At 50.4% G+C, this 17,308-nt stretch overlaps 1 protein-coding gene across 1 annotated transcript in view; it reads left to right on the top strand.

Moving 5' to 3' along the window:
• The first annotated feature begins 6,385 nt into the window (after positions 1 to 6,385).
• LOC120811895 (cadherin-7) overlaps positions 6,386 to 17,308 on the top strand; it is a 64,453-nt gene continuing 53,530 nt past the window's right edge. Inside the window, exons 1-2 of the mRNA XM_040167635.2 lie at positions 6,386 to 7,068; positions 11,145 to 11,735. Of these exons, the coding sequence (XP_040023569.1) occupies positions 11,499 to 11,735 (237 nt within the window). The 5' untranslated portion in view covers positions 6,386 to 7,068; positions 11,145 to 11,498. The remainder of the gene's footprint in view (positions 7,069 to 11,144; positions 11,736 to 17,308) is intronic.

The raw sequence follows: 17,308 nt of genomic DNA, 5'->3' as shown, positions 1-17,308 counted from the left end.
GGGGAATGTGACAGAAAGCATTTCATTTTTTCTGGTCAAATTGATAATTAAAAGAGCTCATTGTCGCTTAATCTTACAATTTAATAATTCTGATTGCACCAATTTTTCAGATAATGGATTTAATTGTCCAATTTACTTCCTCGTCTGTACCGGCCTGGAATCTCGTACATTTACAAGTTTGCTCATTTGCTTGAACTGACAATCCCTCGTTGAGTGAATGGATGAAATGATGACTGGTGTATTAACTGCCTTCCTAATTAATCAGAAGACACAACAACCTCTTCTTTGTATCGGGTTGAGTTGGTAGACTGAAGCAGCTGCTCTATTCTGCATCGGCTGGAATAACAAGCCCACTGCTGACCTTTGCTCCATGACGCGCCAACGCGTTTCCAATGCAAATGATCCTAAACACGCACCTTATGGCGACATTGATATGCTGAAAAACTGTGACTCAACAGACATGTATTTGATGAGGATTATTAGAACGTGGAGCCGGGATTATTCACTTCATCGGGATGAATGGAAGATCGCACTGTGGGCTTTTTTGATGCTGCACACTGCAACTGTCTTTTGGCCTTGTAGGATGTCTGGAGGTGTTAATCCTTGACGCTTCCATTAGAGCAGCGTACACTGATGAGTCTACTCGCATCACTTTTGGTCCTGCGATTGTGAGCTTTGGACTACACGGGCGCTGGAAGTACGGAACGCGGCGCCACGCACGCCGCTTCAACAGGTTTCCGCGTGGTTACGGCAGCTCGGCCGTAATTGGACCGTAGCTGTTTGGGTGCTCATCTAAAACCAGGGGCCTCGTGGGAAATCAAACAATTTTCCAAAGGAAAGTTTGGGCCGTTTCATCCTTGAGTCTCGAGCAGCACGTGCAGTTTCCTAATTGCGCCGTTACTCCTGAAAGTTTGTTCCATCATGAGGACGCATTAACGCGGCATCTTCTTTAACAAATCGAGGTATTTTATTCTTGGGCGCACATATTTGTCCGCTCCCCCTCTAAAGACCATTCGTACCGCCGGCCTAAAAACGACGCCCCACTTTATATTCGCTTCCTGTGTTCGCGAAAATAAATGAATAAATATTGGTAATGTGTGTTGTTCTGTTGCTCCCTCCGCTGACTCAGCAGGTGTTCCCGGCTCACACATTCCCATTCACATAAAGAACATTTAATGGGTGGAATAGAAACTGCTGGAGTTAACGAGAAACATTTCAAACATAACCGTTAAGAAGACAGTCGAACACTCAGCGTCTCCGTGTTTTCCCGTTCAGCACTCGTTGCTTGATGGAGTTCATTAGATTATCACTGTTCATTTCTTTTATTTCTTGAGATTGGGGAGTCTCGCCCGCCTGGCTGTCGCCGGCCGGTCCGCTCTGTTGTCGTGTCCCTCTTCACCTGCGGCGCCCACGGGGGGAGAACCAGGAGGCGCCGCCGGCTTCCTTGTCCCGCACACGGCGACTCGTTGAAGCAAAAAGAGGATGTGGAAAGAAGAGGAGCAGGCAGATGAAGGGACGGGACGGGGTCGGATGGGGAGGGGGAATAACAAGCTCTTTGCCAGGCAGCCGCGAATGCAACAGGCCTTTTTCTGAGTCTGACCACTGGAGCATGTGAACACGCATCTCTGCCGCCACGGGAGAGGAGACTGTCATGACAAAGCCGATGCCTTTGCCTCCTCTTTTTTTGTCTTTTGACTTCCTTCCTGCTCCCCGTCTGTGTCTGCGTCTCATTCTGTCCTCATTTCTGTCTTGTTTGTGGCTGCTCTTTGTTTGGGTCTTCCTTTTCTTTCTCATTGTGTGCAACACGAGGTGACATTATTTTCCCCTCATTTCGAAATGGAGAGAAAAGCACCTGGGTGATGTGCAGTCTCGGCTCGCTGTCAAAAGCTCGCCACATTTCACGGAAACCCTAATTGAAGAGCCCGGCGCTGCAGGGGCAAGAAATAGAATACCGATGCATTCGATATGCAAACTCAAGACGTTTGTTAAAAAGTCTAAATGTGAAGGGACATTTTGTGACTTGGCTTAAGATGCTTCTTTTTGATTGCGTAACTCACCTTTCATCTTTTGTGCACGCCGGGGATACGAAAGGCTGAATTAATACGTTGTAGCTCCTGTGCACATAGTTGTATCTGTAGTCACCTTGGATATATAGCAGTTACAATGGATAAAAGGAATCCTTTTAAGTTTGAAACCCCCCCTCACAAAACTTCTCCTGCAGTAGAATCCACTTGTCTGCTTCACCTCGTATGTTTAGCAGCCATAGCTCAATCTAAATAATATACGACTAAATACACTTTGATGGCGATGCACAAAGAGGAGTCTCTCGGGGCTCAACTACAACCATTGATTCAAACAGCTCACATATTAAATATCAGGCTCAATTTGCCTCAAGACAGTGAGGAAGAAGTTGCATTGGAATAGTTGGAATCTTTCTCTGTTGTTGTTAGCGTGCTAGCCATGTAGCAAGCAGAATAGCATTATACTGTCCATACTGAAGTGGATGCTGTGGGGGTAATGGGCACAGTGTACCTCCCTGATTGGCACTATGTGACAATAAGCCAAGCCACCATTCAACATCTGCAACACTTACTCGTTATTAGGGGAGCTTTAAATATTCAGTTTTGGATGATCAGTGAAAAAAAAAAAGAATGACAGCCACGAGTCGAAAGCATTTGTTTTAGTTTTAACCCGGAGTTTCCGATGTTGTGCGCGCCGACCAGTGAATTATAATGGTTGCGTTGACAAGCCGGATCTCCTCTGACAGCCGTATTTCCCTTTCTGCGGAGATACGGAGTGTGAATTGAGAAGCGCAGGCGGAGCCGTGACACACAGGCCTCTGAGCGCCAGCAGGCCGGGCCGTCATTAGGATTCGGATCAGGAAGCTGTCCGAGTCGACACAAACCGCGGTGAATGAACATGTCTGTCTGCGGCCGAGACGCCTCTCTTTCAGGACCCGCCGTGACTCGTCTGCGGCGGGAAGGGGGGGGAAATTGCCGAAAGTGACCGCTGTTATCTAACACGAGTATTCACCTTTCCCTGGGTTTTCTGTTTTCTGCACGTCCCTTTACTCCAGGGACGCCGTCCACAGGAGGGAGATGTGACGAGATGCCACGAGTTCATGATAAACTTTCAGAAACATTGATTATTCACACAGATGCAGAAGATTGTCCTTGAAGAACGGCTGTCTCTGCAGCGTCACCAAACCACCGAGTCGTAATTTTGCTCGCGAGCAAAATCGAAATCGGCAAGCGTGACAACATTTTCCACACGCTGTATATCAATGGGGATTAAGACATTTGTATATGTGGAAGGCGCCGGTCGTGGGAACTGGGAGCTGCAGAGTCTCCTTGTGAAAAATATGAAACCTGTAACATTAAATTATTCAAAGTCTAACCATTGCGATTCCTCCTCTGTAGTCGTTCCACCCCCCCACCCAGGGGAGCAGGTTTGGGCCAAATCTAATCTGAATGAGGGGTTTCTCGATTGTGGCGAGGGGTCGGTTTCCGCCCCCAGCCTCGGCGGCGTGACAGACAACGTCTGAATCGATGCCGCCAATCCGCCGAGATTGGGTCGTCCACTCGTTCACTTGATCTTTCGAACCCTCTTAGAAGAAAATGTGATGGCTCGATACCTGCCGGGTGATTAGTCCAAATCCCCACGTTTAGGAGCGCGGCAGCGGGGGACGTTCAGAGGCGCCGCATGCAAATAGGTCGGGTCTTTTGTATTTCGGTGGTGGCGGCGGAGTCAGGGGGGGTACGCCGGCTGCTCGGCCTTGTCCCTTGAACATCAAGGCCCCCTCTCTGATCCCGGGCTCTGCGCAGCCTCACAAGCACAGCGCGGGAGAAATGCCCGCCGATCCGAGGCAACCGCGGCGTCTGAAAAGTGTCTGAGCCCAACGGCGAGAAGAGAAAAATCAATCGAGACTCGGGAGTTGGGGGGGAAGAAAAAAAATAAAGCAAACAATTAGGGCGGGGCGGGTTTTCAGTCTGTGTTGCGAGACCCTCGGTGTAATTATGGAGAAGAGAAGGAGTCTGAGATGAATTAGAACAACCGCTAAGTGAAATTCAGTTTGATGATAAATCAGCGAGCTGCTGTCACGGCGCGAAAAACGGTCACTGGCAGTGAATCATTGCTCCGCCGGCACTGAAGAACATGAAGGCCGGTGCGCTGCAGTGACTTCTACTTTCATAAACCCCAAAACACAAAGAAAAATGCATTAAACAGCGAGTGTGAGGAGAGTTTTTATTTCTACTCCAATGTTGGTTTTCCCCATAGCGAGAACCGCCGCGTCACGTGTGCACGTTATTCTCCCGCTCGCTGCCTGTGAGTCCACGTGTTTGCTGGTCAGAAGCTGTTCTGACGCCCTTTTAGCTGTGAGTACAGCGACGGGTTTTCTTTAAATCTCCACTCGGGAAATCGATACCCGGTTTACTGCTGAAAGTGTCCAGTCAATGTTACTACCATCGGTTTCCATCTGTTTCCAATTACAGTGACAGGTAAGCGCTGGGATTATTATAGTTATGTCGATTGTCTTTTAGCGGGTCAGAGATTAACCAGCAATTAACGTTGCTTTGCAAACATTCCATATGTCATAATTAAAATGAGAAATACATTTTCATTTAAAAGGATATATTGATCAACGGAGTAAGCTATAACGAGGTGCGCAGAGGCAAATGTAATGGATAAACTGTGACAGTAGCTGAACTAGTGGATGAGTGGTGTTAAAAGTTCAATACAAAGCTGGAATTGTTTGCAATCTTTACTGGTTAAAGGTGATGCGATGAGTTGAAATGTTTAACAGACAAATGACTAAAACTCAATGAAGCTCAATGGAAAAAGGATCCCAACAGCTAAAACATCGTCCAGCTCCAGTGATTCCAAGTGACGGACCAAGCCACCCGAGCGTTGATTTGACGGCACATCACCGTATAAAAGAACCTTATCTCTTCCCCCACAGCTCATCGGACGCCATCAGAGCCGTAATGTAAATCCAGCTGCAGAGAGGGAGTCCACAGCGGCAAATATTACGCATCAATCCAACGCGATCGTCCTTGGAGGTCACGTTTCATGAATGCTCCGATAGGCTGCTTCGCTAACCCTGCCCTGTTTTTCCCGCGAACAAAAAGACCCATCAAGCAGCGAGTCCCAGGGGAGCAGATAACAGTGGGCCAGGTGAGGTCAGAGCCTCCTGCTGCGTGGGGGGGGGGGAGGCGGTGCTGCAGATTTAATGGAGGCACGCCAGCTAAATGCTGTGGGATCCGCGGGGTGAGGGAGACGGGGGGGACGAGGGGGGCGGCCACATCACCTCAGGCATCTCCTGACCGCCAGTGATTGATGGCGAAGAGCCGACAAGCCGAGCTCCCAATGTCACTCTCCAATTAAATAACTCTCACCGCTGAACTGCACCCCCCCCCACCACCATGCTTTCACCCCCCCCCCCCCCACGATACACCTCCCTCCTTTCCTCCCTTTCACCTCTGCCTCTATCATCACACACCCACTCTAACTCTGCACTCCGTCTCGCTTTGGATTCTTATTGAGAGCCTTTCCCACTTTTATCTCCTTGGCATTATGCTCCTTTTTACTTTCCCTTTGCCAACAACATCATTCTTCCTCCTTGCCCCTCCCTCACTCACTCCCCCCCACCCCCCATTGCACTGTATCTCATGCCTGTCCATTGTCCCCTGTGTCTCATTTCATCTTTTGCTAACTGCTCTTCCAGGTATGACAGACAGAGGCTGCTCTTTCTATTAGTTTGGTTCAGTGCTCCTTTTCTTAAGTGACAGAAGGAGCCGCTCGGTTTTAATGTATTCTGTCTCTATAGAAAAGGAGCAGAATGCTCTGATGAATAGTCATCGGGGGTTCTGTTTAAAGTGAAATGCAATGTTTATTCATGTGACAAAAGGTGTAAATAATGTTTAAATGCAATGTCAAAATGAGAGTTCAGACTGTTTACAGGGGGAGCGCCGCTGCAGTCTGTGCAAATATCTGTGTTGTTAATTGGAGACACCGGCGCAGGATAATTAGGACTGTAACTAATGCTGTTTTGGTTTCAAAGGTCCGTGAGCTCAGAGGTGCTGTAGTTTCTGCAGGATACTGCTGCATTCTTCTTCCACCGCTGGAGCTCAGTTTGCTTCTAATTGGACCAAAATCCAAATGTCTGCCTCAGACATCTTCATGGAAATGCACTTAAAAATGTGCGCATGCAAAAAGTTCATTCGGCGAGTGTGTATTATGCGGGGGAAATGAGGGACAATTATGTTCTTTCTCATCAAAATGTAATATAATTTGAAACGCGATGTGCAGGATTTAATTCCCTCTCACAAAGTGAAGGAGCGGTGTGTGTGTGTGCGTGCGCGCGGGTGGCGGATGGGGGGGGGGGGGGGGGGGTGTCAGTTCTTCTCATTGGCGGAAGCTGTCACGAATGTTGCATTGGTTTTTTTCCACCATCCAGGCAACCGCGCATCAGAACGCGTGCCATCTGCCGCCAACAACCCGGCAGGTTTGGAGAATTCGGAGCCACGTCGTCTCTGCCAGAACGCCGCGTGCGTCCCCGACTCCCTCCTTGTGGCAACTTATTCCGGTCAAACTATTTCGATATGCTCCCTCCACTCCAGTCAGAGAGGATTTAACTCAAGACGAGAGCTTTTCCAGCGTGGCCGACTCTCTCCTCGCTGCTGCGCGTCCCCGGGTAGACAGATACATGCCCGAACCCTGCAGCTGGGGTTCCCCGCACAGAGGCGGCACTGCGCAGAATAAGAGAGAGAGGAGGAGGGAGGGAGGGAAAGGGAGAGAGTGAGAGAGTGAGAGTGAGGGAGGGATGAGGCAAGTCTGGCCCCTCTCTCCGAAGGGAAGCATTTACGCGCGATCCAGTCGCCGCTCCCCAGCAGCCCTGCCCTGCCACCGGGACTATTTTCACCATGGCAACTTTTAAACTGCGCATTTCCACATAGGCCGCGTTCTTCTGCGCGCTGCGCGGAGACGGGAAGGAGAGGAGAGAACCGCACAACTTTTAGCTCCACGCGCCATCTGTGCGCCGCGGCGAAGTTGCTCCACCTTCTGTTGGTGAGTAACGGCAAAGGATTTCACACGGTTCCGATCATGTGTCGACTTATTTTTGTTCTGCTTTTCTTTTTTTTTTTTACATTCCCATAATGCATCTGAGTTTAATTTATGGTCTACTTATGCATTCCGTGCGTCTTTGTCCCGTCGGTGATTAGTATTCCGCGGACACAGGTTTCCTGCGGCGGTCCGTCTCACTGTTGGTTGATTCCTATCGTGCGCTAACCCCTAACCCTCAGCCACCGGCGCGCGTCCGCTTTGTTTCTCCAAACCCCCCCGAAGTCATTCAGATGTTTGATCAATCCTCGCAAATGACGCGTGCGTTTTCTTGCTTTCTTTCCTTCTATCGGACAAATGTCCCTCATCCATCCGGGAAACAGGTGCGCCCTGACAACTTTTTCTGCGTTGTGCAGGTGTGTTGACGGAAAATGCGCAATGATTGGTGGTTAACAGGAAGAGGGTTGAGGGGGGGTCAAAGCAAACAGGTCACAAGGCTGAGCGGAAGGGTACCTGCCGATTTACGCTGCAAAGAGTCTCTCAAAGTGTCACGCAGTGCAGAACTGGGCTGCTATCGTTTTATTTTAATGAGAAGTGGGAGAAAGAACTGCGAGGGTTGTAAAAAAAAAAAGGAAGAAGTTATAATTAAGGATTTTCTAAATGAGAATATCTGGCCTATTTCAGGGTAATATACCTCCGCTTGTTTCAAGGGAATTCGTGGAACTAATAACTGCACAGAGAATAAAAGGAAGACATGTCCCACTTGTCTGAGGACAAGACGTGGATCAATAATGATGATGACCTATAAGGACGAAGAAAAAGTCTATTTTGAAGAGAAAAGCGTCAAACGATATGCGATATCTTACTGTGCAGACCGAGTTGGTTGCCTGTGAGCCCTGCAGTGCTGTATAAGTGGCTACGAGACCATCAGCGGCATTCATGATGCCTAATATCATGTTGCTGGGTGGTCACACAGGGATTTGTTTGCGTCAGTGCACTCATGGTCTCAATTGAATGACTTCTTAAAGAGAATTATCTGAAAGAATGTTCCATCTCATTAAGGTTTTGTTCGTCCTTCAATCTCGGGAACAAGAATTACAATTCATGGCCACTGGGTAGGATTTTAATACGTTCTTTGCACCTCTGCCCCTCCCATCCGCCAATCACCCCACCGCCGTCAGGGGAGGGGGGGGGGGGGGCACACTAGTTCTTCGCAGTGCAACTCAAGCATCTTCTGAGGAGCGATTCAACAGGGGAGAAGGCAGCTCCGTCATGTGTGTTAATCTGTAAAAACCCAATTATTGAACTCTTCACAGACGCGGCGCTGCGTGCGGCCCCACAGTGTCCGTCAGCCTCCGGGCGGCTGGCGAAGGATGCGAGAGGAGTTCAAACGGATGCGAGACGAGTTATTAGAAATGGCCTGAGCCCCCCACATCCCCCCTTCATCCCCCCCAGACAGTCACCAAGAGGAGCGGTGCAGGAGAAATCAGCAACGTGACGCATCATTGAAAGATCCCCACATGCTGCCACATAAGCAGTCGCGGTTCCGCGAGCCGGCTGACTTCCTGCGAACCTCAAAAGCGCCGCCCTACAAAGAGTCCGAAGCCGTAACGAGGTGGCGCCCCCAGCGGGCAGTGCCGGGTGTCCGGAGGGGGGGAGGGGGGGGCCTCGCGGGTGAAGACACTCGAATGATTGAGGGGAATATGGATCAGAGGAAGCGTGTGATTGGTTACTGAGCTCCCCGGCACTGGTAATCCCGTTGTGAGACTGGCAAACGGGATTAGAGCTCCGTGTGCAAGAGAAACCGAGCCTGGGGGGGTGGGGAGGGGGGGCGAGGGGGGGCCGACGTCCTCACATTGACACAAATCAGTCGGCTTCTCCACAGGGAGGGTGGACGGAGTCTGCCACGATATGACATTTCCCGTAGATATTTGTTAATAGACGTGAACATTTGTGCCAGATCTTCTTCTTCTTCTTCTATGCGTTTTGCGCCGTGGCTCCAGCGTCCCTCGTCAGGCTTTAAGGCGTACAGGCCTGCCTGACACTCCTGTGCAGCGTGAAAACAACAACAACTTCCGCCCAGCGAGACAATCCATCACGGTCGACGTCTCGCCTTCATTTGTTTGTTGTTTGGCTTTCTTTTGTTTTTGGGCCTCCCAAAGTTTCCCTTTATTCCTGCTCGCTTGTCACTTCGCCAGTCGAGAGTTTTCACATCGACGCCGCGTTCCGTCCCGCTCTTGCTTGCTGTCAATCACCTGACGCCGACAGGAAGAGGAAGAGGGGGAAAACAGTCAAGATATTCTCATAAAACGCGCTCGCCACGTGAGAAGAACTCATTTCAAGTCAGATTTGACAAGACGGCCGCTTGTGATCTTTGAAATGATGAACAATAGAGACGTATTGGAAGAAATGGATTTCTCTGCAGCATGAATTGCTTAATACTTTGGAAAGAATCAACCGGACAGCAAATCAGTAAAAACTCATTTAATAGCGAGCCAATATCTGCTGCAATATCTGCTCTTCCAGCGAATGAGGAGCATTAACCCGCACGCCGCCTCAGACTGACCCCGCAATGCCCGCCGCTTCAACCTGCTGCACAGCTGCCCTGCAGACAGATCTGCTCCGCTTTCCACCCCTACCATCACGTCGTCATGCAGAGGCGGACTTAGAATGTGTGCGTGTGTGTGTGCGTGTGTTGCAACAGTAGTGTTTAATGGTTCACATTGAAAGGCAGATTATGGTGAATGTTTTCCACAGATTTACGGCTTCTGGGGAAAAGTTAGAAGACGGTTTGTGTGCTTTCTGCCGCTACACCGGAAAAGGGAGTTGGCCGGGGCGGTAGGGCGTTGAATGAAGATGCCTCCAATGGGTATTTGAACTTCCACGTTCCAGGTGGTCTTCACAAACAACAAGGTTTCTGCAGAGGTGAAGATCACGCTGTTGGTATTCACATCCGCGTTGATTATTTGCACCGGCTAATTACTACTGTGGATGTGCTGTGTGATACGAGAGGAAGTCAAATGACAACCAAAGGATCTGTGTGGGAAGGAAGAGGTCACTTTATGCCGAAGCAATTGCCTTCTTCGTCCGGGGGGGAGGAGGGGGAATAAATGTGTAGTCAAGCTTTCAGAAGACCCCCTGAAAGTTAAAATGACCTTTCCGAATCAGAAACCTCCCGAGGTGTTGCATTACGTTTGTGTATTTCATACCTCCCCCCCCCCTTTCAAAACAACATATTGAGGGAAGTCACTCTGGAACCAGACCGACATCACGAGGCCTGCGTGGTCGCTCAACTGCTCGGGACTTCCAGGATGTGTTGTGACACGGAGAACATTATCTGTCAGGAGCCCGATTCTTCTCCCGGACTGACAAGGCCTCCATGTCCCGGCATTTTGTGGGAGAGGGTGGGGGGGGATATCTGTCACGGCGTGACGGCGCGGCGGGGAGACAGGTCCCCCCCCCCCTCAACCCCCCTCGCGTGCGCTCGGCCACTCGGAGTAGAGGTCAGGAGCGCTCGGGCCGTCGTGAGCCCCGCCGACAGCTCAGATTTATTTTTAATCTCGCCGCGCAGATCATGTGGCTTGTTAGTTTTGAGTGCCCCCCCCCCCCCCCCTCCCCCCTCTGCCGCCGCGCTCTTACACAAAAGAAAATGTGACAAAGCGACGACCTTGGCGAGGCGGAGGCCGGGTAATGGGGAGCCAGCTGAGCGCCGTTTGATTGTTATGCCACGCAGCCGCTGTTGTTCCAGCCGCTGTGAAATCACCGTCCCCTCCCCCTCCCGTCTTACCCTCATTAACACCTTGACCTCGGAACAATTCTTCTCCTCCTCCTCCTCCGCGCGTGCAGGTGAAGGACGCCGGGTCGATCGTACGTGCAAAGTGTTTTATTTCTTCAGCTTTGGTGAAAAAACGTCGGCGTCGTTTGCATCAGCCGGCACATTACCTGCTGTCTAAAGTGACTGCGGTCACAGAGGCGATAATGCTGACGGTACTTTCTCTCCTCTCTCCTCTATGTCTCTCTTTTGCCCCCCCCCCCCCCCCCCCCTCCCTCTCCTCCCTCTCTCTCCCCTCTATCACTGATAGGTGCCAATTATACGGGCCTGTGAGTTGAAGCCTGCCCGGTCGCCCCTGACCCCGATACCCGGCTTTAATGTCATCTCCCCGGCACCTAAGGGGAGGGAATCACCCCACTTCTAGTCTCCGATCGGGAAAAGAAGAAGAAGAAGAAGAGGAAGAGCAACACGGCAAAAGGCAGCGCTTGACTCTGGTCCAACCCCTGCGTTCCTTTCAGGGTCGCTGCTGAAGCTGTGTGGATAAACACCTTCAGGCTTTTGACATTTTGTTTCTCGCTGTCTACTTATTTTATTTTATTTTTCTATCCTCTTTTGGCCTCGCTGCTTTTTTTTTTTTTTTTTTCCTTTTTGGAGGGGGGCCCAGATGATGGGGTGGTGTTGCTCCGGCATATGCGGAGCCCTGGCTCTCCTGGCGCTCCTGTGTCCCCTGCGGCAGAGAGGCTGCTGGGGGCTGAATCCCGGCTCCGGGGAGGCGGAGAGGTCCCCGCGCGCCGATCCCGACCCCCGGGGGGCGCCGCACAGGCACAAACGCAGCTGGGTATGGAACCAGTTCTTCGTATTGGAGGAGTACACCGGAAACGAGCCGCTCTACGTGGGCAAGGTAAGCGAATCGACGGTTCGGCGCGAGCGCCGGCTCAACAACGCGCGCTTCCGCTGCACATAAAACAGGTTCACACACAGCTTATTTATTGCCGGCGCCGGGCTCAGTGCGGCGGTACAGAGATGCACATATCAATAAGCTCTCAGAATAATGACCTGCAGGATCTGGGACACAGCAGTGTTTTACAGAGTCGTTCATATTCCCAGTGCCCTATATAAAGTGTTAAACAAATGAAGTACCAGCAGACAGTGTGGTTTTTCCCTCCAGCCGGGCTGAAGTGTGCGCTCGTATAAACGCCCGGGTTTTAGTTTAGAGGGCGGCGTGCGGCATCGACGGGGGCGATTTGCATTGTAATCAGTCCGCAGAATAAAACACATCTATCTTACTCAAAAGTGTCTCTATACAGTAGGCGTTCCACCAAGGAATCAGCAGATAGATCAAAGTAATGCATGTTTTGGCAGAAAAATACGCTTGTCACAAATAGCGCTAGTTAACATGAGGATGAAGCAACAAAATGACTCATCATGTATTCATGGAATATGGACCCACAGCTCCTCTGTCATGGATCACATTTCCTCTGGTAAAAATGTATGCACACAAGTTGAAATATTCAGACACCACACTTTAGAGATGACTAATGATTATATTATATTAGATTCATTATTACTGGTGCCCTGATAAGCAGCATTTCAATGTTACATGAGCGGTTTCACGCGGCTTTGAATGATGCAGGGTCGTCCTTTTTGTTCAATCAGGCTCTGATCCACATGGTGGAGAAAAATATACATTCTTTTAGCTCTGAACTGTAAAGTAGAATGTAACCAATAGAATAAAAGTACCTGAAGACCTTGATCGGTACCAAGTGGCAGTCCATTACTGAAGCAGATGAAAACATTAGCTTGTCAAAAGCAAAAAGTAAAAATGTTCCTTCTGCAATGTCTTTTAGTCCCTCACACTATAAGTGAACGTTCAAATGAGCAACATCCTTATTTTAACAACGTGGTATTTTATTTGTAGTACTGGAGCTGCTGGTTTGCAACCCAGGGTTTTCTGTGCACGAAGCTTTCAGCACCGCCGGTAGGTGGACAGCTCCAGATGGGTCCCGGATCGCTCTCCAGATCCCCGTTATCGTGGAGAATTTTCTGGTCTTATTATTAAATTAGTTTTCATCTTTCCGCTCATCTGCAGGATAATCATTCTCATCTGCATGTGTTTGCCCGGGTCTTCTCTCACAAGCCCATTTCCTTGCTGCCTCTGAACCGGATTAGCGTCTCCATCTGGAATTAAGATACATTTGACTGCCCTATTGTTCTCCTCTATTTTTTCGCCGGAGGGAAGCAAACCGAAACGGGCGCATTTTGTGCCTCTGCTGGAGTTCAGCTAAAGGTCATTTCTTGTCCTGACGTCCACAGTTTCATCATGTCAGATCTGTCTGTCCCCAGATATCCACCCTATCTCACTTGGTGGTTCGAGTATTTCTTTGCTTGTGCACATCTGTTTGGTATTTAGATGTTGGCTGATTGTTCATTCGTACATTTATCGATATCTCTACTCTTAGGGCATCTATTGTTGCTGTTATACCGTCATACAGCAAAGAGGACGTGTAAAAAGCCACACTGCCGACATCTTTACATCCTGATCTCATGCCCCAGCTCCATCCAACCCCTTCAGAAACAGGAGCGATGGGATTCATTTACTCCCCGCTGGCAGAGCAGACCGCCCGGCAGCTTGAGGGGCTGTCACATTATTTGTTCCCTAAGATGGTAGTTGTCACATGGTGTGTGTTTGTTTGGTATCACAAGGGCACGCTGCCGCAAAAAAAATTAAGTCTGGGCGGGACACCCTGACCCGGTGACTCAGTGTTACGCCCGTACAGCACCCCGTGAGGGGAGGGGAACATACACCGCGCTGCCAAGAACCCCAGACGGCCAGAGACCGGGTGTGGGCGCAAGTAGTCACACCAACACCGACTAGTTTGGTTTAAACAGGCTAGCACGTGCCAGTTTATTAATAATAATAATAATAATAATAAACAATAGAGGGAAATGGGAGGACGGCTGAGCTGATCCAAAACAAAGAAATTAGCAAAAACCCCCACCCCTTACCTGTCCCAACGTCCTACACAAAACACTTATTTACTCTGGCGCTCGAGCAAGGCGCCCTAACCAAAAATACAGGGGGTGGATCGCTCAGATCTAACCTGGTGTGTATAACAGGAGATATCCCTACGGGTGATGTATGCCCAGGGCGTCTTTCCTAACACTCCCAAGTGCTTTCCGTTCTCCCTGGGAAGGACACACGAAATACAAATGATTAACACTTTTAATACTCCAAAACACTCCACCATGTACAACCAATTTCACAAGAGCACCCCAAACACAACCTTACACCCGGCCTGAGAGATCTGGACTGAACAACCAGAAACACATAAATACAGCTGATGGGACGATGCGATTGGAGGATGGGAAAACAGGAACCAGCTGTAGGAGATCACGGGAGGGCGGATGAGTAATGAAGACAATTAGCTCCACCTGAGGAGGGTTATCACACACACAGAACACAGACAAGACCGGGGGTCGTAACACGCCCACCACAAAAACAGCAAACCTCCAGTTTGCGACAAAACAACCAAACGTAACCCAGTACTTAAACACGCGATAGCTGGGGGCTTCGGGGCAGGGACTGAGAGTCTCGGAGCGGGGACTGGCCGAGTCGGGGCTGGGACTGAGAGCCTCGGAACGGGAGATCGCTGCGGCCCAGCGGGAAGGGGAGATCGCTGCGGCCCAGCGGGAAGGGGAGATCGCTGCGGCCCAGCGCGAAGGGGAGATCGCTGCGGCCCAGCGCGAAGGGGAGATCGCTGCGGCCCAGCGCGAAGGGGAGATCGCTGCGGCCCAGCGGGAAGGGGAGATCGCTGCGGCCCAGCGGGAAGGGGAGATCGCTGCGGCCCAGCGGGAAGGGGAGATCGCTGCGGCCCAGCGGGAAGGGGAGATCGCTGCGGCCCAGCGGGAAGGGGAGATCGCTGCGGCCCAGCGGGAAGGGGAGATCGCTGCGGCCCAGCGCGAAGGGGAGATCGCTGCGGCCCAGCGCGAAGGGGAGATCGCTGCGGCCCAGCGCGAAGGATCGCTGCGGCCCAGCGCGAAGGGGAGATCGCTGCGGCCCAGCGCGAAGGGGAGATCGCTGCGGCCCAGCGCGAAGGGGAGATCGCTGCGGCCCAGCGCGAAGGGGAGATCGCTGCGGCCCAGCGCGAAGGGGAGATCGCTGCGGCCCAGCGGAAAGGGGAGAGATCTCTGCGGCGACTGAGGGGACATCAACAAAACTGGAGATGGCTGGTGTGTATGACAGGAGATATCCCTACGGGTGATGTATGCCCAGGGCGTCTTTCCTAACACTCCCAAGTGCTTTCCGTTCTCCCTGGGAAGGACACACGAAATACAAATGATTAACACTTTTAATACTCCAAAACACTCCACCATGTACAACCAATTTCACAAGAGCACCCCAAACACAACCTTACACCCGGCCTGAGAGATCTGGACTGAACAACCAGAAACACATAAATACAGCTGATGGGACGATGCGATTGGAGGATGGGAAAACAGGAACCAGCTGTAGGAGATCACGGGAGGGCGGATGAGTAATGAAGACAATTAGCTCCACCTGAGGAGGGTTATCACACACACAGAACACAGACAAGACCGGGGGTCGTAACACTCAGCGAGAGCGACGTGGAAGGTCCCGCCATGTTAAGAGAACGACCTTCCTAGAGATAAAAAAAAACAACAACATGCAACCGAAGCTTCATTCTGGCCTCTAAAATCCAGCCGATTATGAGCAAAAGCACCAGAGTGACGTGAACAGTAATTGCCTTTGTCGGATGTGTGTGTGTATCTAATATGACAAACAATGGGACTCTGTGTCCAAACAATGGCACAGTTGCTGCACAATTTGGTCATTTGTTTGGCTGGAAGCGCAGGGAAATATGATCCAGTTGGTAGGAAATGGGAAGTCATCACTTTGGCCTGTCTGCTGCCTTTGCATCGGCAGTCTGCTTGGCTTTAATGCATTCTGTCAGATTCGGAATTTCACAACCAAATGTCCTATTATGCCTTGGCACTCTGCCTCGGGTAAGTGTACTGGCCCGGAATCAGCCGCAGCCACACCGAGCCGTTGGAAGCGCACATTAAAGAAACCAACGGCACATCCTCCCGCTGCAAATTGGCCACGCAACATATTTAAACAAGCGAAAACGCCGCAGCGACTCATCCACTTAACAAATTTGTTGTAAACACGATGTGATTAACATTTTCTGCCGGGTGTTTGTGTGATTAAATATTTTCAAGTGTTTGAAACGTACCGATCTGTAGCTTCTGCCGAATAAGCAAACGATTATTGTAACACACGGCGGGATCCTTGTTCTCCCGATAGAGGGACTTCCCTCGCTTTAACCTTTGGAAAACTCTCGTCTTCTAATTAATAACTTCAGTAAGTGGGACTTTTTTCACGGATTAATTTCAACTCAAGTGAGTGGAGGAAAATGAGCTGCCTTTGAGGTACAAGCACACAGACAAAGCCCTCGTGCTGAATATCCCTTTATCAATAGAGATGTCTTCAAAGCCGGTTGGATTCATATCACCTTATAATTCAGACTGCATTCCGCCTCACACTCACAAAAGGGCTTCTGCACATGAGAAAGAAAAAAAACAAAAAAAACATACCAGAATCTCTCGTTGCTTGTCGTCAAGTGCCCAAAGGAAATGACTCATCTCACATAGGGGAAGAGGGAGTTTTCCTTTTTCCTCTTCGCAACAAGTGCCACTGTTTGATCACATTTCATTGCAAAAGCGATTACGCATTTTTCGCCAGTGCGCCATCGTCAGTCATTTCCGACCTGGCAGCGAGAGCCGCGTGTCGCGCACGACAGTAATTCCGTTTAATAATCAAACAATTTGCATCGTGGGCATAAGGGATAATCCCTCAGATAATTACAATGGAGCCGGCGTGGCGTGTCACCGCGCGAGCTCCTTCATTAGCATTCTATCAGGCGCCCACCGTCAAATGGGTTGGAATCACAGGGCGCCGCTGCAAAGGTCAGGCTCGGCGGCGTCTAGTCACACTCACGCGGCGCCGCAAACACAGCCGGGGTGGGGGGGGATTCAAGCTAACGGAGGGGACATCATGCAGACCAGTGGGGGGGGGGGGACCAGGGAATCAAACTGGATGAAAACAGCAGTGTAAAGTAGACAAGAGGGGTGGTGTTATCGGCGGGGTGTGGGGGTGTATAATTGTTTACACTTTCTCTCACACGTACGGGCCGAGACCGGAGTGGACATCAGCTGAGCGGCTTGCCACAGACGTCCAGAGGAGAGGACAGGAGTCGAGACAGCGTGTAAACTGAGGCCGACGCGAACAATACGCACGATGCAATAAAGACAAACGAGTTTGCTGTGTGGAAAATATAAGTAAACACGTCTGCACAAATCGCTGTGAATGCTTCTTCCACGCCGTGCAAATGACAAATTCAAGATGCTGGAGTTTTTTTTTTTTTTTTTTTGTGAGCGCTATTTTTGACGAAC

This window comes from Gasterosteus aculeatus, chromosome 21, assembly GCF_964276395.1.
Source record: "Gasterosteus aculeatus chromosome 21, fGasAcu3.hap1.1, whole genome shotgun sequence".
Taxonomy (NCBI): domain Eukaryota; kingdom Metazoa; phylum Chordata; class Actinopteri; order Perciformes; family Gasterosteidae; genus Gasterosteus; species Gasterosteus aculeatus.
The sequence above is the reverse complement of the archived record's forward strand: the minus strand, read 5'-3'. Positions and strand labels throughout refer to the sequence as shown.